The sequence below is a fragment of the Danio rerio genome, chromosome 6, assembly GCF_049306965.1.
Source record: "Danio rerio strain Tuebingen ecotype United States chromosome 6, GRCz12tu, whole genome shotgun sequence".
NCBI classification, from domain to species: Eukaryota; Metazoa; Chordata; class Actinopteri; order Cypriniformes; family Danionidae; genus Danio; species Danio rerio.
This window is the reverse complement of record NC_133181.1, coordinates 63,117,137-63,145,089: the sequence shown is the minus strand read 5'-3', so window position 1 is coordinate 63,145,089 and position 27,953 is coordinate 63,117,137. Positions and strand designations below refer to the sequence as shown.

Below are 27,953 nucleotides of genomic sequence, written 5' to 3'. Positions count from 1 at the left end.
AGTTAACGAGAATTATTTATTAAATTGCCCATTAGTTCTATTTTATTAACGTCTGCCCCAACCCAAACATCACAGCAAAGTAAAACAGTAATTATACAGAGTATTATTTAAAATATTTATGAAATTAACCATTATTTGTATTTTATCAACATCTACCCCAATGCCAAACCCTCACAGTAAATTAAAAACAGTAATACTGAGTATTATAAATGCTATTTATTAAAATTACCCTTTAAAATGTATTTTATTACCGGACTTCTACACCAACCCAAACAGTAATGTACAACATTAATTATTGTGAGTATCCGCAGCTGTATCTCTTCTAGGTCAGCGCTCATTGAATAAGAATTCACACACTTCATTAATTAATTTCATATAGATATGAATAGACTATTTCCATTTGTTTTTCAGGTTCGAATAATGTGATTTAATTAGACTTTACTAAAACAGTTTACTATCAGATTACCGCTTCAGTGCAGTCCATGGTTCAGCGTAGTTTCCTGTTCTGAGCCCTCAGCGACGCCTGCAGGAGGAGCAGAGAAGCGCCAGGACTGGAGGCTTTTTACGGTCTTAATTTAGTTCCCCATAGCAGATCTTTCATCTTCTTTCGTTTTAATTATTAGTACTAAATACATAAAGCTGAAATAAAACCAAATCCATAGAATAAACTATTTTACACATCAATCTTCCTTTCTGCGCATGCGCTTCTTCATCATCTATCATTCCCGCCGTTATAATGGACAGCCTCAGGTAACATTTCCTTATGAAAACCCTCATCTGATCAGAGTAATTGTTTGTAATATACGATAATTAATTGGTTTGCTACATTTTATTGGCTTAGACGTCTTTTGCTGACGCTAGTTTTAACAAGTTTAACTGCATTTGAGGTATAACAGATAGAATCAGCCGTTAATGAGAGACGGAGATTCTGCATGCGGTTCCTCATTTATTCCTCCGTCATTCACAGTAAATTGATGAATTATGAACTCATAATGAGCTCACAGATCTGTGTTTGTTCAGTCAGCAGGATTTTCCTCTGAAAGATGCGCTTCAGGAGCTTCTACAGCAGGGGGAGGCGCGCGCACAGCAGATCAGTAACGCGCAGCGCGCTCTACACACACTGCAGGTGCACGCGCACACAACATACACATTAACACACATACAAAATCACACACACACACAAACATTTGTTTCACTATATCAGTGAGGACGTTTCAAAGACCTAAAGTTCCTGATGTTCTTTACTATGGCGGCTTAAGAAAAGAAGGGGGGGGGGGGGGTTGTCGCTAGGACACTTCAGATCACTTTGGTCACTTTGCTAGCAGCATGCTAATTCATTCTAGAACCATGCTAATATATGTTAGCAACTGCCTAGCAACTACTCAGAACATCTTAGCAACCGCCTAGCAACACCTTACCAACCGCTTAACAACACCTTAGCAGCCATCTAGCAATGCCTTAGCAACCACCTAGCAACAGTACAGAACACCCTAGCAACATCTTAGCAACCACTCAGAACACACCAACAACCACCTAACAACACCCTATCAACCACCTATCAACACCTTAGCAACAACTTTGGTACGCCTTTACAACCACACAGAACATCATATCAAAACCTTAGCAACCGTCTAGCTACATCGCAGTAACCACTAAAAACAGCCTAGCAACCACCTAGCAACATTTTAGCAAACACCTATCAACATCTAAGCAACCACTTAGAACACTCTAGCAACCACCAACCAACACCTTAGCAACAATCTTGCAACACTTTATCAACCACCTAGCAACACCTTAGCAACAACCAAGAACAACTTAGCAACCACTTAGCAATGCCTTAACTACCACCCAGAACACTCTAGCAACATCTTAGCAAACACTCAAAACACCCCAGCAACCACATAAAATACCATAGCAACTACTCAGAACACTCTAGCAACCGCATAGCAACATCTTAACAACTACCTGGAAAACCCTAGCAACTGCCTAAACCACTTAGAACATCTTAGCAACTGCCTAGTGACCACTCAAAATGCCCTAGCAACCGGCTAGCAACACCTAAGCAACCACTCAGACCACCCTAGAAACCATTGACAACACCCTATTACTTAGCAACCACTCAGAACCCCCTATCAACAGCCTAGCAAGAGACATGCTAATCTATATGTAGTCATCACTGTATAAACTGAATGAAGCTCTTTGAGTGACCTAACCCTTTCAGTGTTCACCGATGTCTGCGCAGGACTCTCTGGAGGTGATGGAGCGGAGCCGCGAGTCCGTCTGTTCTCAGGTCAGACTGAAGCAGAAGATGCTGACGGCGCTGCACTGCGATGCGGAGACGCTTCAGTGCAGCATCATGCAGCTGCAGGTGCAGACTCAGAGCGCAGCCATGCAGAACCTGCAGCTCAGAGCCCAAATGCAGGATCAGCAGGAGCAGCGGCGCTCACAGCTGCAGGAGTTCAGCTCGTACCGCAGCCGCCTGCAGGCCTTCAGGTGCGCCGTGAGCCCGCAGCAGAGCCCCGCACACGTCTGCGAGGAGCTGCAGATGAAGATGCAGGAGATCCGCAGACTCACACACACTCTGGAGGAGATGAAGAGGCAGCATGCAGACAGCAGATCCGGCCTGCACACACAGGTCTCGCACACTCCACACACACACACACACACAGCTTTCTGCTGGGAGACCTCTGTCTTCTTGACGAGATTAAATGTGTAATGTGTAGTGACGCTGACAACAGCGGTGCAGATCCAAATGCAGGGTTTATTAGCAGGAATGTTCAGGCAAGCAACCGTCAACACAGGAGCAAACAGATGTACACGGGCAAGAGTCGTGGTCAAAAACAGGCAGATGGTCAAATGGCAGGCAGCAGACAACGTAAAACAAACAAAAGAAAGCAAGGTTCAAACACGGCAGGCAAGGCAAGCAAACCGCGTAGTAATATTCACAGTTCACTAAAACAAGACTCAGCAATGAGTGTGTGAAAGTGAGCCGTATATATGTGTGTGTGTAATCAGTGCATGAGCAGCATCAGCTGTGGGAGTGTAATCAATGGAGACTTGGAGCAGGTGTGTGTGTGGGTTGCATGACTGAAGCTTGTAGTCCATATACCAGCAGATTTGTAGTTCTCGGTAATCTGCATGGACTAGATCGCTGGTGACTGACGAGATGTATTTATCATGATGTATGCAGCGTTGTGGTTAATGCTAAGCGATGGAGCTAGATTTTGGGGAGTGACGCAATACTGTAATGCTTTACTTTCAGAATTAACTTTCCTCAACACTTCATATATCTATAAAAGCTGCCAAAAAGCTCATTTTTAACAGGTATAACAAAAAACAAAACACTTAGTATTTAATATGATGGTAAAGCACAAGAGCCAACACTTTACAATGAAGTCTCATTATTAAATGTTAGTTAATTACAGTGAGAAATAGCCGTATTATAGTTATATTAATAGGGATGTCCCAATCAGGTGTTTTTGCCCTTGAGTCATTTGATTTTGAGTGTCCGTCGATACTGAAACCTGATCCAATACTTCTATAATACAAAAATAAAGAAGAGTGCAGAAACAGATCCAGGATGTTCCTTATTTGTTCACCTTATTTTAATATTTAACACCTCTGTTAACAAGCAGAGCACTTCTGTGAGGACGCTTCAACAATCAACTAATAAATAACATCCATTCTTCACTCTTGGACTTCAGCGCATTAGTAAATCTAATATAAGAACAAACAGCACCTACACTTACATTCCCCAGCAGTAGGGTTGTCGCAATACCATTAGTTCATATTATGATACCAAGCAGTGTTGTGATACTGTAATTCACAACTCAAATTATAAAGAAAATACTGTATTTAAAGGTTATAATAGGCCTACTTTAATGCAGCTCATAATTCCCTTGTTATTGAAACTGTATTATTTGCACGTCACTCCACCTAAAGTGTACTCATTGTTTTTGTTTATTTTGTAGATAACCGACCAGCTAAAATACAGTAAAATAAAGACACAAATTATCCAGAACGAAATTTGCTACAAATAAAGAGCATTTTTCCAGCAAAATTAGGCGATATGAGGTGCTCACAAAGTGTTTCAGTGTTTCCTGTTGATATTTTGGGCTTTTCATCATTAATTTTTCATCATTCAACAATCAAAAGCAATTGAAATGTCTCGGTTGTTGTAGCTGCTAAATCATATTGACAGCACAAATGAACCGATTCAGATGTGTGTTCAAACTGAAGCGTTAGAAAACGTGCAGTAGGCTATCATAAGAGGTGCGAATTCTACACAGTTTTACAATCTTAGAGAGCTTCACAGACTATTAAAATAACATGGTCTATTGTTGCACAAACGTGTCAGCATTTTAGAGACTTTTCCACATGCAAAATGATCTATTGTAGATAAAGCATTAATGACGATAAAGCATTGTACTGTTTACAAACTACAGTGGCACCTAGGCATGGGCCGGTATAAGACTGACGGTATGATAACCTTGGTTAAAAATATCACAGTTTCACGCTATTGTGTACACTGCTTTAAATCATCTATATTTTTTAAATGTCTTGATAAAAAACAAAAACTTTTTCCCTTTTGAACTCCCTTTTGAGTTAAAGGGATAGTTCACCCAAAAATGAAATGAATTTACTCCCTCTTGTTTCAAACCTTGAGTTTCTATCTTCTGTTGAACACAAAGGAAGATATTTTGAAGAATGTTGGAAACCTGTAACTATTGACTTCCATACAATGCGTTTTCCTGCAATGCAAGTCAATGGTTACAGGTTTTCAGCATTCTTCAAAATATCTTCTTTTGTGTCCAACAGAGGAATGAAACTCATAAACGTTTATAAGCACTTGAAAGTGAGTAAATAGTGACTGCATTTAGAGTTCTTGGTGAACTGACCCTTTAATGAACAAAACACCTATAAATAGTCAAAGGATTTTCAATGTGGTTGGCCAGATTAATACATGAAAAGCCCTGTTTCAGACACCGCTGATCTATGAGGTGCTGTGTTGAACATCACTAATACAATTATCTGCATATTCTTCAAAACCACTGTAAAAGCGCGAGTAATAAACAATTGCTGACTGTGTTTTGATGTCAGTCCTGTGCAGGACAGTGGCGCCTCCAGAAAATTTTCTTAGGGGTGGCCAGAAGAGGCGCACCAAATCTTGGGGTGGCAAACAAAAAAAATAATGAATTCAGTGTAATGTTATATTTTTGTTTCTGGTAAATGCAATAATGTAGTTTTTATTCATTTAATTAATTCTACTTGAAATATTGCAATTTATTCTTTGAAATAATTCAGCAAGTACATAGTCAAACCAAATAAAAATCTATGTTTAGTTTAAAAACACTTTTCATATACTGTATAAATAACTTCTTTTTTTATGTGCCTTTATTGTACATCATGATATGCCATGTCTAAAATTAATGAAGATTAATGAGTTTATTATTCCCAGTGATGGGTTGCTGCTGGAAGGGCATCCACTGTGTAAAAATGTGCTAGATAAGTTGGTGGTTCATTCTGCTGTGGTGACCCTGGATTAATAAAGGGACTAAGCCGAAAAGAAAATGAATGAAAGAATGAGTTTATTAATAACCCAAACAAATGAACAAACTGAACAAAAGGCATTACTATACACACTCACTATACCTAATAATATTATTTATCCATATTGCTTTCTGAACCATTTTATTAATGCAGCTTCTTCTATTGATATACTGTAGCTTAAGGTAAATATTAAATAGCCATTGCTGTCTATTGTAGGTGTGTGTGTGCTGTCAACGACGATCGGGGAGGGTAGTGGTGGTTCTAGTTTAAATGACACCCTGGCGAACCACCCTATACACCCCCACCTCTCTTGAATTGTTAGATTTGTTATTCAATAAATATAACAATTTATTTATATTTATTCTAAATAAATACAATTAATATTAATATACAATTATTATTCTAAATAAATAACAGAAATCAATCCTAAACATTACTGGAAAACAACAACTGGAGTGACATGCCAAGATCACTTAAGAAAACTTTTGCATAAAAATTAATTATGACAATTCTAAAGAATATTAAAAATGTATTATAGAATTATCTGTGGTCTTAGACCAGATCATGGCTGAGAAATCATGTTATGAAGTCTTACCTCCCTGACTCATTATCCCTCCTTTCTGCTTTAAAGGCATGCTTAGTGAAAGTAACATCATCATCATCATCATATTATATAAACTTTAGTCGACTTTCAAAACTCGCTGCATGCCGACACCTCTGCACAAAAGGCTGTTACTCCGTTTCACAGCGCATGAGCGGTGCCTATTATGTCGGCTTGCATGCAAACAACCAACCGGTATTCACACAGGAGTGCGTGATGCGTCAGTTTGCTTTCACCAGCATTGAACCAGAGGGGGAGAGCTACGTCAGTAACACCAACAATAATTTAGTGACTGCATTTTATTTATTTATTTATTTAAATATTGAGACTTTATAAGTCCATTTAAATCAATAATGTCAACCGCAAAATTATATTGGGGTGGCCACAGGGGTGGCCAGAGTTTACTGAGGGGTGGCCGTGGAGGCGCCCCTGGTGCAGGACCACCATCACCATATCGTGAGTTACTGAATATCAGCGCATGTTTAATGACCACTCACACACACCCGTTTCCATCTTCAGGAGGACATCGAGTTTCTGAAGACGAGGATTAATGAAGCCAGACAGACCATGAAGGACAGCAGAGCTCATCTGGACAACGAGAAACACACACACACACAGCTGAGGAGAGAGATCGAGGTACACACACACACACACACACACACACACAGCTGAGGAGAGAGATCGAGGTACACGCTCAAACACACACACACACACACACACAGCTGAGGAGAGAGATCGAGGTACACACACACACAGCTGAGGAGAGAGATCGAGGTACACACACACACACACACACACACACACACACACAGCTGAGGAGAGAGATCGAGGTACACGCTCAAACACACACACACACACACACACACACAGCTGAGGAGAGAGATCGAGGTACACACACACACACACACAGCTGAGGAGAGAGATCGAGGTACACACACACACACACACAGCTGAGGAGAGAGATCGAGGTACACACACACACACACACACACACACACACACACAGCTGAGGAGAGAGATCGAGGTACACGCTCAAACACACACACACACACACACACACACAGCTGAGGAGAGAGATCGAGGTACACACACACACACACACACAGCTGAGGAGAGAGATCGAGGTACACACACACACACACACACACACACAGCTGAGGAGAGAGATCGAGGTACACGCTCAAACACACACACACACACACAGCTGAGGAGAGAGATCGAGGTACACACACACACACAGCTGAGGAGAGAGATGGATGTACACTTTCATTTATTCATACAGCATTAACCCTTCAGATGGGCCTGTGCTGAAGAGGTTCAGTGTGTTATATTGAGTTCAGTGGAGTAAAACAGCAGATTATAGTGTGTGTGTGTGCAGAAATACACTGTGTTTACTGTGTTCTGACAGCTGAGGGGGTGACTTTGAGTTTCAGACATATCAACGACGATACCAGACGATATCAGAGAAGAGCTTTAAATGTCATTTATACGGTTGATCACGGTCAGAAACTCACAGCACCTGTAAGTGGTTGATGTTGAGCTGTTCTCAGAGCAGTTTTGCTCATCTCTCAGATCCAGAGGCGCCGGTGTGAAGCCATCCAGAAGCGTCTGCGCTGTCAGCTGAAGAAGACTCAGTCCAGCCAGCGGCGTCTGCGCAGCGACGTCACACACATGCAGAAGCAGCTGGAGGAGCTGCGGCGTCTGGAGGAGCGATAAACACACTACAGCCTTACCTTACCTCTGATCTAATGCACACCAGCAGGTAAAACACGAGCACACCACAGCCTTACCCACATTTAAAGCATGCGCATTACGGTTAGACAGATCAGCGTTCAGATTCAGTGTTCAGTCAGAGTGTGTGTTTGGAGGATTTCTGTTCAATAAATGAGCACACTCACAAACAGATGCTGCTCCGTTTCACACTTTCCTACTCAGAGTTTGTCTCGTTTCCAGTCTAAATATCTTCATTCACTCATATTCCTTCAGCTGAGTCCCTTTATCCATCAGGGGTCGCCACAGCGGAATGAACCGCCAACTATTCCAGCATATGTTTAACACAGCGGATGCCTTTCAAGCTGCAACCCAGTACTGGGAAACATCCATACACACTCATACACTACGGCCAGTGTAGTTGATCAGTTCCCCTATAGCGCATGTGTTTGGACTGTGGGGGAAACCGGAGCACCCGAGGGAACCCACACCAACACGAGGAGAACATGCAAACTCCACCTTCTTGCTGTGAGGCAACAGTGCTGACCACTGAGCCACCATATCACCCGCATCTAAAAATCAAGAGATCTAAAGTAAGGATATCTGTATTCTGGTGTCTCTAATACAGTGATAACATTCACATTCAGAACATTTAAACCTGATATAAACATTTAAAGTTTGTTGAGTAATGATCAAGTCAAACATCTTGTACAGAAAGCCCATATCAGAGCGCTACAGGAGACCGTTAATGCTGCGTTCACATGGGGCGTCAGAGTCAACTGTTCCCATTCACTATGAGTGTGTGATGTCAAGCATTGCTGAACTGAACTGTGTGAAGCGTCAGCCAATCAGATCACTTTATGCAAATTCCCCAGCTCACACAGTAGCTGATTGAGGACTTGTTTCATTGGCTGATGCTGCTATGATGATCGCGTCAGCCTCACCTGCAGACACGGCCTCCATCAAGCGCTGACGCTGAAGCCCCGTGTGAATCAGGCGTAACTCCTCTAAGTAACACAGAGGCAGTGAAGAACGGCAGCAGGACACCGGTGCTCATTTCCTGCTCATTTATTAAAGTCACTGTGCAGCTGTTGAGTGCAACTGTACAACGTCACATGTTTAAAGGAAACATGCACATACTGTGAGGTCAAAGGTCACGATCATCGGCGGACTGACATGTGACCAGAGCGATGGACTGTAAGGCAAATAACTTAATCTGAGCAGAACTCCTTCATCACGTGTGTGTGTGTGTGTGTGTGTTGAGCTCCAGCGCATGTCTTTACACAAATGAGTCCCAGAGTCCTGACAGCTCTCGTCATCGCTCGCTCTTACTCACACGCGTCTCCTCTTCAGAAAAACAAGTCAAGCTTCTCCTTAAAGCACGCTGAATGCTCCGCCGGCGGGGTCAGCTAAAGAAACCTATTCAGATTATTTATTAAACACGCTGCAGATTATTCAGCTTTGCTTTAAGGAGACACTTGTGCAATGTGGACAGTTTTTGTCTCCTGAAAAACACACGTTCATATTTACAAATACAGCAAGAGGAAAACCAACAGTGAAAATAAAAGCCAAACCAATAAAACCAGTAACAAAACATAACAGATACAGCGCTGTCAGACCATTAACCACATCCAAGATTAAAGCCTGTATTTACATAATATACACATGTGCACTGTGATTATTTATCTATATATGTAGAATTACACACACACACACTGTACAGAAAACACTATGTTATATATATAGGGAGTATACAATAGATACTTTTATTCTGGATGTGATTCATCGCGATTGTTCGTCAGCACTAATAAAAACTAGAGCTGTCGAACAGTTCATCACATCCAGGATAAACGTTTGTATTTCTATAATGCCTATATTTATGTGTATATATATATATAAATACACACACACTCTGTGCATAAATGTTTCCCAGGGTTGGGTTGCAGCTGGAAGGGCATCCGCTGCGTAAAACATATGCTGGAATAGTTGGTGGTTCATTCCACTGTGGTGACCCCTGATTAATAAAGGGACTCAGCTGAAATGAATGAATGTGCATAAATGTCTATAAGGAATATATTTACATATATATTTATATATAGTTTCATTCATTTTCTTTTCGGCTTAGTCCCTTTATTCATCAGGGGTCGCCACAGTGGAATGAACCACCAACTATTCCAGCATATGTTTTACGCAGCGGATGCTCTTCCAGCTGCAACCCTGTACTGGGAAACACCCATGCACACTCATTCACACACACACTCATACACTACGGCCAGTGTAGTTGATCAGTTCCCCTATATCGCATGAATTTGGACTGTGGGGGAAACCGGAGCACCCGGAGGAAACCCACGCCAACACGGGGAGAACATGCAAACTCCACACAGAAACACACACTGACCCAGCCGAGACTCAAACCAGAGACCTTCTTGCTTTGCTACCCACTGCGCCACCTTGCAGCTCCTATATATAATTTGTCTTGTATATATATATTAGCACAGTCATGCACATATGGATACAGACAGGAACACACCGCGTCTGCACTGTATGACTATATTAGGTGAATATCAACTCTTATTCTGGATGTGATTATTGGTTTGACAGCACTAATAAACACATGTGGCACCGGCTCAGACTGACGGCACGCGGGTCCCTCAGCATGCGGGACGTGACCAGACAGAGGAATCACCTCCGGGTGGGTCAGTGCTGATTGTCTGATGCGTTACAGAAGCAGCGTGGAGCAGTGCGGTGTGCGGGTCACAGGTCAGGCGGTGGGTCCGGGGCCCGGGGCCGTGGGGAGGGTGGGCGGTGCTCCGGAGGTGGGAGAGCCGCTCTGTGTCTGCGTCTGCGTCTGGAACTGCAGCAGCTGCTCGGGGCTGGACAGGTTCTTCAGCAGAGCGTTCTCCTGCTCCAGCTGACTGTTCCTCTCCATCAGCTCCTTAATCTGCTCCTTCAGCACCTCCACCTCCTCACGCACCGCGTACATCAGGTGGCTCTTCACCAGGTCCTGCCACACACACACACACACACACACACACACACACACACACACACACACACATCATAGTTAGTTTCTGTCAACACTAAAGAGGATATTTTGAAACATGTTGGAAGCCGGTAACCATTGACTTCCATTGTAGGATAACTGCAATATACTGGAAGTCAATGGTTACCGGCTTCAAATTATTCACATTTTGGGTCCAACAGAAAAAAGGAAAAAAAAAAAAAAAAAAACTCAATTTGGAAATTAGTAAATGATGATGATTTTGTGTGTGTGTGTGTGTGTGTGTGTGTGTGTGTGTGTGTGTGTGTGATCATCCGATGAGAACAGAGAGAACACAATGTTCTTCATCCAGAGGGTGGAGCTGCTCTCATACACAAAGCATCAGAGTCAGCGCTCGCCTAGCAACAGCAGCACCCACACACACACACACACACACACACACACACACACACACACACACGCACAATGCATGGACATATCAACACACCCTGCACATATGCGCGCACACACACACGCACACACACACACACACACACACAAATACATAGACACACATACACATGTACACACACATACACATGCACACACGCAAAGACACGCATACACACCAGCATGCCACGCGCACACACACATGCACACAGATTCATACACTCATAACCACTGCATACACAACCACTATATACAAATACACACTTCAAGTCACATTGCATAGACACTCAAACTCACACACACACACACACACACACACACACACACACACACACACACACACAATAACTCAATTGAATATGGATATAATAGGAAACGTCAGGGAAATAATACAGCAGGTGTGCAGTGTCGGTGCTGTTCTGCATATCCTCAAGAGCAGGGTTCTGCAGGGTTCACCAAGTTACATTAAAGACCTTTCTAAGACCATCATGAATGAACATGTACACTTATACAGGACTAAATGCTGAGGACTCTTTTCAAATATCCCAGTTGGGAAAGATTTTTACCTGCACTATCAATAAAATGATTAGAATTTACTACATTTAATAAGACGATAATAATAATGTAATAATAAAAGTATGTGTCAGGTCAGTGTCCTCGGCAGGAAATAAATGGAGAACTTTAGACAAATGTTACTGTAAGGAAAGTGCTCAAAACATTATGGTGAGTTAAGTTATTTGGTTGGATGAGCATATATTGTTGTATAATAATGGCCAGACTGCATAGCTCTACAGGAACAAAGCAAAATGAAGACCTGTACAAAAGACTCAAGACCAACACAACACAATATTTCACCACATTTAGGACTTTTTAAGGCCTAAAATTTAGCTTTAGAGATTTAAGACTTTCTAAACCCCGCGGATACCCTGTCAAGAGCAGGAGAGATCATTCCAGCAGCTCTCTGACTCATAATAATCAGATTAATGTGCATTTCAGACAATTTATGAAGGAGAACTAACAGAGTTAATCAAGCACAGCAGACGCTTCATATCATTCAAATCTAATACACACGGCTTATTCATTCATCTGTCAACGCCATATCAGCAGCGCTGGCTATATTCATGCTAATACTTGTATGAAATATTCAATATACCATTTACAATCATAGTTTGTTAATAATCATTCACTGTCCAAATAATATATACACAATTAAACAACAACAGCTCATGCAGGCTGCTTCAGTTTGATCAATGATGAATGTTGTAAAACTGAACACTTGCCTACATTCTCATATATCCTTTAATATATATACACATATTCTAATAAACTGTTTTATCATCTTAACACTCATACAGATAGGGGTTTCTTCTCCTTTTAGTAAATATGCATGTCTTGAGTGGTCAATACTACATGTCATAACTGAATAAACAGATGCCACTATATAGTGTATAAGTGTGCACTGTGCAGCCGATACACCGTCACTGTCCTGATGTGTGACTGTAATGGAGGAATAATCTTTTGTCAGGCTGCTGTGATCAATCATTATGCTGAAAAGCACTATATAAGCAGTAAACTTGAGCTGAGTTGAATATTGAGTGTGTTATTAATGTCATCAGAGGTGTGTGCAGTAGAGCCACTAGTGGATTTAACCAATAGGAAGATGTGGTTACACCTATACATCATCACAGATTATATCAGATTTTGAATAGTGAGGAGCGAACCAATACAATTCTAATGTAATTATTACATTAGTGCAAAACAAAGACAGCTAAACAATGAAATAAAAACACAAAGGGTTCATGTTAGAATTGTGTATTAGGCTGGAATTGCTCAGAGACCCCACTAATCCACAAATCACCCCATTAATTACTGTACAGGATACAGATATCATATAATAAAGATAAAACACAGTGATCAGACTCACCATGGCTTGCTCGATCTTGTTGTCTATGGCCACAACACTGGCTCCTGAGGAACTGTGGGAAATACAGAAGAACACACACACACATTCATTCACTGCATCAGATCAGACAGGAGGAGGAGGAGGAGGACAGGGCTGTTCCTCTGCACATCATCATTATTCATATTAATATCTGCATCTAATATAATATCTATCTATATATAGACAGACACCACAACACTCGCTGCACACAAACACTCAAATACACACACTGCATACACACTCTCATATGCAAACACACACACACACAGCATATAGACACACTCATGTTCAAATACACACAGACATCACAAACACACACACAACCACTGCAAACAAACACTCATACTACAAAATGTCACATCAACACACACATACACAGTTACTAGCTACACAAAACACCACACACACTGCATTCTCGCATAAAGAAATAAACACACACACACACACACACATCAATCGTTCATTCAGTGCATGACATCAGATCAGACAGCAGAGAATAAACGCAGGCAGAGGACAGGGCTGCACATGATGATGATGATGATGATCCCCCCGGTGCTCCACATTCACCTGCTCTGCGGGCTGAGCGGACTCGAGCTCTCCAGAACCGACGACAGAACCGAGATGGAGAAACTCCGGAAAACACCGACATCCATCGGGAGACCGAAACACGGACAGTCCATCGCGTCGAGCTCACATTCTCGCTCGAGTGTGTGTGTGCGTGTGTGTGCGTGTGTGTGTGTGTGTTATCCGCTTAAACACCTGCTCGACACAAAGCCTCCGAGCGGAGCAGCGCAGACAACCAGAGCTCAGCGCACGGCGGCACGCTATTGGTTGACAGGCGAGTCATTCGACTAATATATGCACAACCACGCCCACATACGAGCTCAGCCGACAGCAGGGGGCGCTGACTACAATAAACAGATAAACGACGAGAGTACAGTCTAGAAGGGATACAGCTGCGGATTATTTCAATAATAATTCATATTTATACATTACTGTGGGTTCAGTTTAAGGGTAGACGTTAGTAAAACACAATGATTGGATAATTTAATAAATAATACTCTGTATAATTACTGTTCTTACATCAGTGTGAGGATTTGGGTTTAAGGTAGACATTAATAAAACACAATAAAATGATAATTTAATGAGGTGGTCCACTACGATATCATATTTTAAACTGTAGTTGATGTGTAATGTTGCTGTGTGGACATAAACAACATCAAACAAGTGTAAGATGCTCAAACTCCAATGCAAAGGGAGACATTGGCTTTAGCTTAGCAAAGCCTACAGCGAACAAATTTGGGGACTGCATATAAATACATCCGGGCTAATGAGATCACAAACGGTCCAGGTTACACGTATTAACTGCGCACACACCTCGAGCAGCAAAGGGGCGTGGCCAAAGACGTGTTAGTAGAGGGAGGAAAGTGCCATCCAAACGCTGCTATCTCCATGGATCTGACTCTGTTTGGCCTTCCAAAGAGAGAAGTGCTCACAGTTTAATTTAATTATGTTCCAGAATATTATAAAAGAGATACAGCTCTCTGTGCAAAACATTTTACATAGGACAGCTTCCACAACTGCTCAGTTAAGTGCTGGATTCAGCCTACGACAAAAGAACAGTCGTGGATATATGATGGTCACTCCCATGTACGCTCCGTAGCTGTATTAAATGAAGGTAAAATATGTGAACAAACAACGTGATTTAATACAAATGAATTATGAACACACATTGTTTAGCACCCCATAAACACAATCAAACCTTGAAGAAACATTGTGGAGCAGCCCTTTAATAAAGAATAATGCTCTGTATTATGATTATTGCACATTACTGTGAGGTTAGAGTTAGAGTCGGCCTTAATAAAATACTTAACACTTATTTAATAAATAATGCTGACAGTTTTATATTAATGAGATGGTTTGTGTAGAGGTAGCCATTAATAACCCTAACATTAAATGTGTAATTTAATAAAAATATACATAATTCTTGCAAACGTTCAGCTGCAGCTGTATCTCTTATAGCAACACCCAACAATGACCAAAGCGCTGACTCTCAACTAAACACAGAATTTACAATAAAACAAAGAGAAATGACATATTAACCTCCTGACTGATGAATTACGAGTCAGAACAGACCAGGGCAGTGTTTTAACAGCAGCAGAAATAACCTAAACAGTGTTTTCTCCATGTTGGAGTGTGGTGGCGTTTCCCGTCATCAAAAAAACTAAATATTTTCTCTGCTCATGACGGCTGAACACATGTAGCACACCACCGTTGTTCATCTGTTATATAATAATATCTTCATAATAATAATCATTTAATAATGCACTTTTAGAAATGACATATTCAGGTTCAACATGCTGACTAAAGTGCACACATGTAGACATCGTGATGCTGTTATTCACGGTGCTGTCTGCATTCAGACTGAGATCATCCGGCTGATGAGAACTAGACGCTGCATTATGAGACACCACTAAATAATAACACAATATAATATTGAACCATAGACTTTTCCCTACCTTAAATTGATTTCTAATAGCTTAAATTGAAGGAAAGAAATGCTGGCAAATTTGTAAAGATACGAGATGAAGATATTAATAGTCAAATCTGCTGAACTTCCCCTTATACTGAACCGAGTCTCTGACTGCTGCTCTGTTGACTGTTGTCTCTCATCATGTTCATTAGTGCTGCAGTATATCACTGAATGATCGTAATCGTGTCAACAGTATATGTAGCATATGCGTCGCAGACACGCGAGATCAATTATATTTAATTTATGTGTTGCTTGTTTATTAAAATGTGACCAATCAGATTTAGCCATGCTATATTTAGCCCCGCCTCCATAGTAGTTGCTGTTCTGCTATTGGCTGGAGTGAATTAACCCAGAGCTGAACATAAACACTAATGGGCGGAGTCGAGACGACAGAGGAGAATGACTACAGCCAATCAGAGTCCGCATATCTGCATATCAGGTTTACATTAATCTGAATCAGAGCATGTCATAATCACAATACTCAATATCACACAGCACTACTGTCTGAGCCAGATCTCCACACACACACACACACACACACACACACACACAGACGGTCATCGTCATCATCATCAGCGCTGGTGTTTACCTGCAGAACTCCTCCAGTTCCCAGAACAGCATCTTCTCGTCTCTCTCATGGAGCCCTCGATTAAACACACCGCAAACGAGGTGATACACACACACACACACACACACACAAGCACCAAACTCCAGCTGGACCCTCACAACAAAATCAGAACCAGGCCCCGACACACACACACACACACGCATCACTGCGGTCACATGACCAGCTGCCGTTACATAAACCGGCAGTGCAGATTAGAGGACACAGCCAATCAGGAGCTGCGCTTCAGACACACACACACACACCATATGTCCATGAACATGTCAGAGTGTGTGGTGTGTGTGTGTGTGTGTGTACGCTTCAAAGCAAACACAGCATGAGCTCAAGCAACACACAAACAAACACACACACACACACACACACACACACACACACACACACACACACACACACACACACACACACACACACACAAAGACTGAGGAAAACAGAACATGTTAACAGAGGAGAGAATCTGCAGAACACACACAGAAACACACCACACGGGTGACTGGACAATCACACACGTGTGTACACACACACACACACACCATGCTTCTATAATCACCGGGAAAACAATCAAATAAGTGTGTGTGTGTGAGAGAGTGAGTGGAAGTGTAAATGAGCGAGTGTGTGTTTGTGTTTGCGAGTGAGTGTGTGTGTTTGCGAGGGAGTGTATGTGTGAAGAGGTGATTGTGTGTGTGTGTGTATGTTTCTCAGTCATATCACAATTTCTATCACACAGACTCACACACACACACACACACACACACACACACACACACGTAAACACTCTTCTCTGCTGTTGTGTGAGTGATGATTTAACGCTTCATTACAGTAATGAGACAGGAGAGTGTGTGTTCAGTCTCTCAGCACAATCAGCCTAATGCAGCGCAGCGGCTTTACTCTGGGTGTGTGTGTGTGTGTGTGTGTGTGTGTGTGTGTGTGTGTGTGTGTGTGTGTGTGTGTGTGATCTGACTGAGTGATTGAGCAGCACATGATCTGACACCTGGAATATCAGTGTGTGTTTGTGTTCATGTCAGTGCTGATGGCCTGTCTGCTCTGATCAGTCTCTGTGTGTGTGTGTGTGTGTGTGTGTGTGAGAGAGTTAAGGATGTGCTGCATGACTTGCTCCCTCTTACATAACAGACACGAGAACTCCAGCCAATCAGAGCACTCTCTTACAAGACCAGCACACCTTAGCAACAGTAGTTATGTGCCCTCGGCCCTATATACAAATCTGAAGAACAACACACTCACACACACACACACACACACACACACACACACACACACACACACACACACACACACAGACAGACACACACAAACAGCAGAAAGTGTGGTAAAAAGAGGAAAGTGATTCTAAAAGCAGAATGAGTGTGGTCTGTGTGGAGATGAAGAGTTTCTCCATCCTGCAGTAAATCACGACACACACACACACACACACACACTGGAGACACACTGACACCTGCAGGGCACACAAAGCACTGCAGCTCAGAACACTGACACACACATCCTAAAAATATACACTCACTGGCCACTTTATTAGGTACACCTGTCCAACTGCTCATTAACACAAATGTCTAATCAGCCAATCACAGGGCAGCAGCTCACTGCATTTCAGCATGTAGATATGATCAAGAGGATCTGCTGCAGGTCAAAGTGAGCATCAGAATGGGGAAGAAAGGGGATTTAAGAGACTTTGAACGTGGCATGGCTGTTGCTGCCAGACAGGCTGCTCTGAGTATTTCAGAAACTGCTGATCTACTGGGATTTTCACGCACAACCATCTCTAGGGTTTACAGAGAATGCTCCGACAAAGAGGAAATATCCAGTGAGCGGCAGTTCTGTGGGCGCAAATGCCTTGTTAATGAGGTCAGAGGAGAATGGCCAGACTGGTTCCAGCTGATAGAAAGGCAACAGTAAATCAAATAAGCACTCGCTACAACCGAGCTCTGCAGAAGAGCATCTCTGAACACACAACACGGCCAACCTTGAGGCGGATGGGCTACAGCAGCAGAAGACAATCATCTCAGACTGGTTTCTTGAACATGACAATGAGTTCACTGTACTCAAATGGCCTCCACAGTCACCAGAGCTCAATCCAATAGAGCAGCTTTGGGATGTGGTGGAACGGGAGATTGGCATCATGGATGTGCAGCTGACAAATCTGCAGCAACTGTGTGATGCTATCATGTCAATATGGAGCAAAATCTCTGAGGAATATTTTTCAGTAACTTGTTGAATCTCTGACATGAAGGATTAAAGCAGATCTGAAGGCGAAAGGAGTCCAACCTGGTACTAGTGAGGTGTACCTAATAAAGTGGCCGGTGAGTGTAGATCTCAGTATAAACCTTTTCTGTAAATTCAATCAGTGAATATTGACCACATGGAAAAGCACAGTTTCTCTCTGATATTAATAATAGATTGATTTAATCTAATGTAAGATTAATAGAGGATTGATTATTGATATAAAATAAACTGCAACACTTTACAATAACATTCATTAGTTAATGCATTTACTAACATGAACTAATCATGAACAAAACATGTACAGCATTTATTAATCATAATTGAACATTTATTAATGCATTATTAAACATCCAAGTCTGTGCTTGTTAACATTAGTTAATGCACCATGAGTTAACATGAACTAACAATGAACTACTGTATTTTCATTAACTAACATGAATAAATACTGTAGTAAATGTATTGTTCATTGTTTGTTCATGTTAGTAAATGCATTAATTAACATTAACTAATGAACTTGTAAAGTGTGACCAAATAAACAATTACAGCAGCCCCCCCCACACACACAACAGCAGAAACACACACACACACACAGACACACACACACACACACAACAGCAGAAACACACACACACACACACAGACACACACACACAACAGCAGAAACACACATTCACTGCACTACTGTAAATGTTTCTCCACTTCACCCATAATAGTCCACATCAAACTGCTCATTTACTGCTGTAATGTGATTTACAACAGAACGCCGCTGTTCTTCTACAGACCCGTCTCTCTGCTAAAGGAATAAACACAAAGCAAAGTTACTACAAAACTAAATAGGCAGTAATATTGTTGATTATTGCCATATTAATATTGCTTATGCATTCCCCTGTAGAAATGCTGCTGTTATTAGCTCTGTTTATGAATTGGTTGTTGATGTGCTGAGATTAAAATAAAGCACTGAGAGATTCTTCAGCTCGGATTCAGACTGAACCCCTGTGGAAACATTCAGTCTTTATTCACTCTGAGTGAGTGTAAACCTGGGCTCTGCTCTTCATACGTGGATTACTCGGTGAGCTGGATTTGGTTATGGATGATTTGACTGATCCAGGATCGTTTCGTTCTTCAAAACTCATCTGAGAGTTGTTGTCATAGCAACAGTTCTGGAGCTCAAACCTGCTCAGGAGCAGCAGCTCATGTAAACAGGATTAGATCAGGGGCCTGTTTCAGTAAGGAGGTTCAAACAACTCAGAGTTTAAACTTGAACTCTGAGTTGATTTACCGAGAGATTAAAAACTCAGAGTTTTCGGTTTCAGAACAGCTGATCTGAGTTGGGTTAATCAACTTCGAGTAGAGCAACTCAGAGTTAAGCGCGCGCACCGTGACTTTAAAAAGGCATTATCAATGGAGCACAGACATTACGAGTGACTATGGCAATATCTTAAAAAAAAAATCAGCATTTCTTTCTCCAGCTGAACTTGATGTTTTCATGCAAAGTTATAGCAAATATGAGCGTATATATTTGAAAAGAAGCAACCGCAGTGAAGAAGAGACAGCGTGGGAAAACAGCTGCTCAAGTTAATGCCTAATTTCACTTTTTAAGTATTTAAATATTTAAGTATAATAAAATAAGTAATGTAATGTGTGACGTTTATATTTTTTTCTAAACTTTTTTTTTTATATATTTATTAGTTTTAAATGATTTAACAGTGCACTTGTGTGTCTGCCTTTTTTATTGATCAAGTGATAGAGGTTAATACAACATTTAGAAGGTAAGCAGTACTAAACATAATTTTTAGAAAGAATAATAATCCCATTAATCTAGTTACAGTGCATGTCGAAGGTGAATTTAATTTAATTATTTATTAAAAAAGGATAAGCCATTCTAGTACAGTTCTTCCCTGTGTGACTAAAATGTAGGCAATAGCTATGTTTCCATCCAAATATATTACATAAATGTATGTGCAAAACTGGAATATTGCATAAAAGATGCGAATAAAATTCCATCCAACGAGTCAAAGAGAAAAAAAATTGTCACTTTCTGATTAAACTGGCACCAAATATCAACAGTAAAAACAGAATTTACTGTGGTAGAAGAAGCTGCGTCAATTAATTCTTTATTTAGCCTAATTAATGTACTTGCGCCTCGATGTCAGAAGACAATGCTGAAACACAATGAACACGTGGGGGCGTCTGAAGAGACGCGGAGACTCACGCACCAGACGTTCGGAGGTAATTAATATACACTAATACTGAAACAGTTCAGGCATTTTAGAATGACTAAAACAATATTTAAGACGTCTTACAGTGTGCTCAGCCTGCTGGTTTGTCCATTTACACACATTCATTATCATATGATCATGACCTTTTTTAATGTACATACTGTAATTTGTTCAGTAAAAGTGTTTCCATCGTAGTTTATGTGCACATGTTCTGTCGAATAAAAGTTTATCCTACTCAGTTATGCGCGTTTTTATGCATATTTTAAAAAGTTATGTGCATCATGACGTTTCCATCAATCGTTTTTATGCACGTATCCAAAATAAGCATTAAAATAGGTGTGTGGAAACGTAAGGCTAAGACGAGAAATACCGCTTCATCTTTAAAAAAGGGGAGGAGACCGACAGAAACTCTGAGTTTAGAGAATAAAACCTGCTTCTGACCAGGTTAGATTCACAGAGTAAGTGACCACAGTAACTGACTCTGAGTTAAAGTTAACTCTCTTTCAGAAACAGGCTTGACTTACCCTGCTTTCTCCAGTTTAACAAACCTGCCGTTTTGAAACGGAAAACCCAGAGTTTCTCTCATTTCAGGGTTAAAATACTCTGAGTTTTCAGTTAACCTCCTTTCTGAAACAGGCCCCAGGTCAGTTCAAGCAAAGATAACACTGAAAATATGTACTGAATGCTGAATATCTTCTTACAGTAGCAGTGACATATACTTGGGAAAATTGTAAAATAGTAAAAAAAAAATTATATATATATTTCCCAGGGATAAGTTGCGGCTGGAAGGGCATCCACTGCGTAAAGAACGTGCTGGATAAGTTGGCAGTTCATTCCGCTGTGGCAACCCCGGATTAATAAAGGGACTAAGCCGACAAGAAAATGTATGAATATATATATATATGCTGTGTGTTTTATATATATATTCATGCATTTTATATAAATATAAAACGTATGCAATTTGCACTCCAAAATGAAAGTAAAGAAACAGTCACGGGGTGATCTGTTCTCCCCAAGGGGTTTAAAGAGAACATTTATTAATATGGACTTTTAGATACAAACGTGTACCAGGACACTTGAATAGGCGACTATAATAAAGAAAATCTGCTCTAAATGTAAAACTAAATAAACTGCTAAATACTCTTGACACGTGAAAGCTCACAACAAAGGTGGAGAGGTATTGCGCATCATATTTAACGCACCGGTTACTGGGAATTTTATGTAATTTTGCTCACATTAATTCATTCATGCATGCATTTTCTTTTCAGCTTAGTCCCTTTATTAATCTGGGGTCTCCACAGTGGAATGAACCACCAACTATTCCAGCATATGTTTTACACAGTGGATGGCCTTCCAGCTGCAACCCAGTACTGGGAAACACCCATGCACTACAGCCAGTGTAGTTGATCAGTTCCCCTATAGCGCATGTGTTTGGACTGTGGGGGAAACCGGAGCACCCGGAGGAAACCCACACCAACACGGGGAGAACATGCAAACTCCACACAGAAACACCAACTGACCCAGCCGAGACTCAAACCAGAGACCTTCTTGCTGTGAGGCAAACGTGCTAACCACTGCGCCACCGCGTCACCTCTCATGTGAATAATTGAATATTAATCAGATGATGTCATCACGCTGCTGTGCCGTCAGCCAATCGCTGCATTGCTGATCATGATTTGGAGGATGGATAGATCTGTCCTTCACAACACACACAGATCTCAGATCAGCTAAACACACATTTAATCTGACTCACAGACTTGTTTGAACAACCAGATTAGCTCAGATAAGTTATCAAGATGAACAGATCCGGGATCAGCTGAATCCTCTTAGATCATTTAAGCGAGGTACCAAGAATGAACCCCTGATATGCAGATGTGCAGACTCTGATTGGCTGTAGTCATCCTCCTCTCTCATCTCGACTCCGCCCATTAGTGTTTATGTTCAGCTCTGGGTTAATTCACTCCAGCCAATAGCAGAACAGCAACTACTGTGGAGGCGGGGCTAAATATAGCATGGCCTCATCTGATTGGTCTTATTTTAATAAACAAGCAACACATAAATGGAATATAATTGATCTCGCGTGTCTGCGATGCATATGCTACATATACAGACTATAAAGATAATTCAATGATATATTGTGCTGCACTAATGAACATGAATGTGTTTAACAGAGGAAAGGCCAGAATGTGCATTAAGTAGAGGAGCAGACTCAGAGAATCACAGCATGTTTGGGTGTAAATTCTACCACCAGCTCATCTTACTATAAAACACAGAAACGCTTGAGGCATGACACTGACAGGAAGTATGTCACATGACCACAGAGCACACATGGGTCACATGACCACCACTGGGTTTTTCCACTGCATTCACTCACACACACACACCCAGACACACACACACACACACACACTGTTTTGTGGGATATGCACTTGCACTTCTCTGTTGCACTCAGTACACACACTATACAGGGTAGTACGGTGCGATAGCATGCAAACACACACACTCACACACTTACTCTGTGCTTTACATGTACACGAGTGTCTGGTGTGTGTCTAATTATTCAGTTATCTGACAGCGCTGTACATTCAAGCTCATCAGCTCAGAGTGTCCAGCATACCACCTTTACTTTTGGCTAAAATAAATGCATTATGGCGGCACGGTGGCCTCACAGCAAGAAGGTCTCTGATTTGAGTCTCAGCTGGGTCAGTGTGTGTTTGTGTGTGGAGTTTGCATGTTCTCCTCATGTTGGTGTGGGTTTCCTCCGGGTGCTCCGGTTTCAGTCCAAACACATGCGCTATAGAGGAACTGACCAACTACACTGGCCGTAGTGTATGTGTGTGTGTGTTAATGAGTGTGTATGGGTGTTTCTCAGTACTGGGTTGCAGCTGGAAGGGCATCCGCTGCAAAAAACATATGCTGTAAAAGTTGTCAGTTCATTCCACTGTGGTGACCCCTGATGAATAAAGAGACTAAGCTGAAGGAGAGTGAGTGACTGCATCATTCAGATGTCTATACTGCACTTTATCTGTCTGGATAGTGTGTAAGCATATTATCACCAATAGCTAAGCTCACACACACACACACACACACACACACACACACACACCACTTAATCAACTATTACAACTGTGTTTAAATCATGTGTACTGTGAAAATCGAGCCAAATTATCCAAATGACCCGAGCCGCATATAGGATGAGGAGCGTTCAGAAGCACATGGACACACACTGAAGACGCTACTCCACACACAGAACACTGAACCAGGGAGCCAATCACAGAGCAGAGTGTTCAAGCAGGCGGAAGTGGTGCTGTGGAGTACATTTACACCTGTGTGCTGCTGCTGTGAATCTGCCGTATCCCATCGGTCAGCACTGCAGTGATTCAGCTGATCTCACACACACACACACACACACACACACACACACACACACACACCAGCTGGACACGGTCAGCGTACAGCAGCACAACCTGTGCAGCTCTCGCATCCACTGCTGAGTCACGGCTAAACTGCAGACACGTCACCATGACAACCAGACAGCGACCCACAACACACACACACACACACATTCCACAGATACACCAGAGCTACTGACTACACTGAACTCAGGAGGAGGACAGACAGGTGGAGAGATGACGAGACAGGAGAGATCCAGAGGACACACAGATGGACAGACAGACAGAGATTCAGGCAGAGACAGACAGTCAGACAGACAGACGGCTCTCTGAAGATGAGCATCTATATTTAGAGGCACTAGACTGACCCGACACTGACCACAACCAGAACAGCCTAAAGAAGAAGAACAGAGGAACTCATTCAAGGACAGAACTCTGGATGAAACCGCTGCAGCAACATGCAGCTGCAGGGACAAACACACACACACACACACACACACACACCACACACACCACACACACGTCTATTTTACTATCTTAGTGAGGACATTAGATTAGACTTCCGTTGTTTTTCTCTCAGGTTAATGATGTCTACTGATTAACCATAACTCTACCCCTAACCCAACCCTCACAGACACACCAGCACACACTGATGAACATCTGCTGGACGATTCAGAAGAACTTTTCATATCTGAGGACACACACACACACACACATGCACACACACACACGCACGCACACACACACGTTTCCAGATCTTGACTGGCGTGACTGAGCCAGTGAAATGTGTCTCAGCATGAATGAGATCTTTTCATTAGAGGAAGTGAGAGCTGAATGTGCTGCTGATGTTAAAAATGTCACCATCATCATCATCATCATCATCATCGTCATCGTCATGCTCCTGCAACAGGCCTGAGTGATGAGCTTCATTCTTCAAACCCGTCTGCAGGTCAGGAGACTCCCCCTCACACACAGCCTACAGAACCTGTTCACCATCAGCACAGCCGTGACGTCACACTAACTCTCCTATATTTCAGCGAGCGGTTACTCCTCATGTCCATCTGTACTTAAATATTACAACTGTAGTAAAATACACATGTGTGATGCAGTGAAGGGTCAGTTCACACAGACAGCGCCTTTCACCTGTTCCAAACCTTCATCACTTTCTTCTGCTAAACACTGAAGATATTTGGAGAAATGTTGGAAACCTGAAACCATCGACCGCTATAGTGCTTGTTTTCCCTAGTGTGGAAGTCAGGGACTACAGCATTCTTCAAAACATCTTCTTTTGTGTTCAACAGAAGAGAAAACTCAGATTACACTGTTTTGTGTGAACTGTCACTTTAAATAAAAGCAAATATCACACACACACACACACACACACACACACACAATAACCGAACTCTAGAGCTGATGGAGCAGAGCAGATTAATGCTGATTTACCTGTCTTCATCCGCACCAGCAGAGGCAGCAAACGCCACAGCATCAGCACCAGCGCCGCCGTCCTGTCCGAGCACAGCCGCTACATCCGGTGCAGTGTGTCCAGCGAGGCCTGCCATCCCTCCAGCCGCCAGCCGAGGCAGTGCCAGCAGCGTGTGGTGCTGCAGGAGCAGGCGCTGGGCGTCCTCCAGCTGCGCCGCTGTCACATACGAGGAGGGCAGCGCCGCTCTGGGCATCATGTGGAGCAGCGGCTGCAGGTTTGATACCACAGAAGAAGAAGATGATGATGACGAGAGCTGGGCTGAAGCCGTCTGCGGCTCCGCCGTGATCCCCATCTGGGGCCGTGGGGACACCGCAGGGAGACCTGGCATCCCGATGGGCAGCGGAGCAGCTCTGGGCGACACCGCAGTCTGAGCTTGAGGAATCTGCAGAGCGCCGGCCATCGCTGCGTATTCCCCTGGAGGAACAGCGCTCTGGGTGTTTGCAGGATAGCTGCTCTGTGCCTCGCTGTAGGGTCTCGGCGGAGCGGCCGAACTCTCCAACAGGACCGTCTGAGGGCTGGCGGTGGGCTGCAGTGTGCCCGTGCTGTACGCCTGCGGGACGTCCCCGCCGCCGCTCAGAGTGCTGCCAGAGGAGCTGTCGCTGGTGGTCTCGTGTTCCGACTGAATGATGCTCTCCACCGCCCTGTGAGCGGCTGATGTTGGGTCTCCAGGCGGAGCGTCTTTTTCATAATACTCCGTGCAGGTCCAGCGACCCTTCCGGAAGGGCTCTGAGTTAGAGTCCAGCTTCACCACCCTGAAGCGGGAGGCGGTGGTGGCTGCGGTTTGGGTGGATGGAGGATTTACAGGGACTGTGGATGAGTCTGATGGAGCTGGGGACTCTACCGGAGCTGTTTGGACAGAGCGTCCAGTTTGCGCCGGAGCCTGCAGGACAGCAGGGACCGTTGAGGACAGCGCCGTGGGTCGCCCCTGAACAGTCTTGTGGTGGTGGTGGTGATGGTGGACCCCGTTGACCAGGTACCCTGTGTGCATCACTGGCTCATTAGGCGACGTGACCCCGGGGGTTTCGCCTCCGTGCAGACTGTTGAGCGTCTCCTCGGACGAGCTGCGCTCGGGGACGCCGGTGTCCGTGGCTCTGGAGACAGACACGTCCAGGATGTCGGAGGAGGACAGGTCCTCAGTGTGTGACTCGTCCAGGTCGTCGTAGCTCTCCGTGTCGTCGGCGATGCTGTTGTTGGCGCTGGCGGACACCTGAGCGGGCAGCACGCTGGTGATCTGGAAGCCGCTCTTCTTCTTGACTTGCGTCCCAGCGCTCTGGATGCTGAGGCTGTGCGGCGGGTGGTGTGGCCCCGGGGATGAGGAGCCGGCCGGGGTCTGGTGGTCCTCTGGGGGTCCGGTGGCTCCACTGCCCCTACGGCCCGCGAACGCTGACGGGTGGGACATCCTCCTGGCTGGCTCGCCACTGGAGTCAGCGTGATGCATCTGCTCTGATGAACACTAGTGAGGGTGTATATGTAGTGAAGTGAGCGCTGGAGCTGAGGAACACACTACAGCCCGCGCAGTGACGTCGACAGGAAAGCGCTTATAGTCCCCATCTGAAGACTCGAGCAGTGTCTCTCTGTGTTTACGGTGAATAATGCAGGCTAACGCCAGCTAGCTCCTCGTTAACGTTAGCACAGTATACACGTCAGCTGCTTAGCTGACAGCTAACTAACATGAACTCAGTGCTGACAGAACCACAGCCTCAGTGTGTGTGTGTGTGTGTGTGTGTGTGTGTGTGTGTGTGTGTGTGAGTGAGTCAGTTACAGCTCAAAGCCGGCTCATAAACGGACATAAACAGACGGAGATCTTCACCTCAGCGCCGCAGCCGCTCTCCGGGATCCATCATTACAGCTATCCGCGGCTCACACACACTCACTGACCGGCTTCAGGGCTCTCTCTGCTCGCAGGCCGGGCTCCAGACGCTCAAATGGCTTCATTCGCAGGTTTGCTGTCTCATCCTGTCCGTCTCATCGCTGCTGAGCGCTATTAGCACGCTAACCGACGAGCTAGCAGCTGTGGTGACGCAGGCAGGGGGCGGGACCGCGCGCAGGACACGCCCATCACGAGTCGCTGATCGGGGATCAGAGATGATGCGGGTTCTCCTGAAGGAGCCGCAGCGGAGGAACTGATCTGAGAACAGCAGCAGCAGCACTGACTGAAGAGCGACGCACTACGCAGGACCATTCATCAGTTCCGAAGATTCACTGTGATTATTCATATTCATAAAACACACTT

The 27,953-nt window shown here is 43.4% G+C and overlaps 2 protein-coding genes across 4 annotated transcripts; one reads left to right on the top strand and one right to left on the bottom strand.

Moving 5' to 3' along the window:
- Positions 1-47: 47 nt before the first annotated feature.
- ccdc122 (coiled-coil domain containing 122) lies at positions 48-9,362 on the top strand. Its single transcript, XM_021477337.3, has 5 exons — positions 48-750; positions 1,021-1,126; positions 2,243-2,635; positions 6,671-6,787; positions 7,724-9,362. The coding sequence occupies exons 1-5, from the start codon at positions 737-739 to the stop codon at positions 7,865-7,867; spliced, it is 774 nt and encodes a 257-aa protein (XP_021333012.3). The 5' UTR covers positions 48-736; the 3' UTR covers positions 7,868-9,362.
- On the bottom strand, positions 8,914-27,752 carry zgc:65895. Of its 3 annotated transcripts, none has more exons than XM_073952734.1 (3): positions 25,681-27,752; positions 13,216-13,267; positions 8,914-10,865 (listed from the first exon to the last, which is right to left on the bottom strand). In XM_073952734.1, the coding sequence occupies exons 1-3, from the start codon at positions 27,156-27,158 to the stop codon at positions 10,623-10,625; spliced, it is 1,773 nt and encodes a 590-aa protein (XP_073808835.1). In that variant the 5' UTR covers positions 27,159-27,752; the 3' UTR covers positions 8,914-10,622.
- Between the last annotated feature and the right edge of the window lie 201 nt (positions 27,753-27,953).

Bases quoted from the DNA above. Each gene is read 5' to 3' on its own strand.
- ccdc122 (XM_021477337.3), top strand. The intron at 1,127-2,242 runs GTGCACGCGCAC...ATGTCTGCGCAG, and splicing joins GCGCTCTACACACACTGCAG to GACTCTCTGGAGGTGATGGA. The intron at 6,788-7,723 runs GTACACACACAC...CTCATCTCTCAG, and splicing joins AGCTGAGGAGAGAGATCGAG to ATCCAGAGGCGCCGGTGTGA.
- zgc:65895 (XM_073952734.1), bottom strand. From the start codon at position 27,158: ATGCATCACGCTGACTCCAGTGGCGAGCCAGCCAGGAGGATGTCCCAC. The intron at 13,268-25,680 runs GTAAATCAGCAT...TATTTCCCACAG, and splicing joins GCTGGTGCGGATGAAGACAG to TTCCTCAGGAGCCAGTGTTG. The intron at 10,866-13,215 runs GTGAGTCTGATC...TGTGTGTGGCAG, and splicing joins ACAAGATCGAGCAAGCCATG to GACCTGGTGAAGAGCCACCT.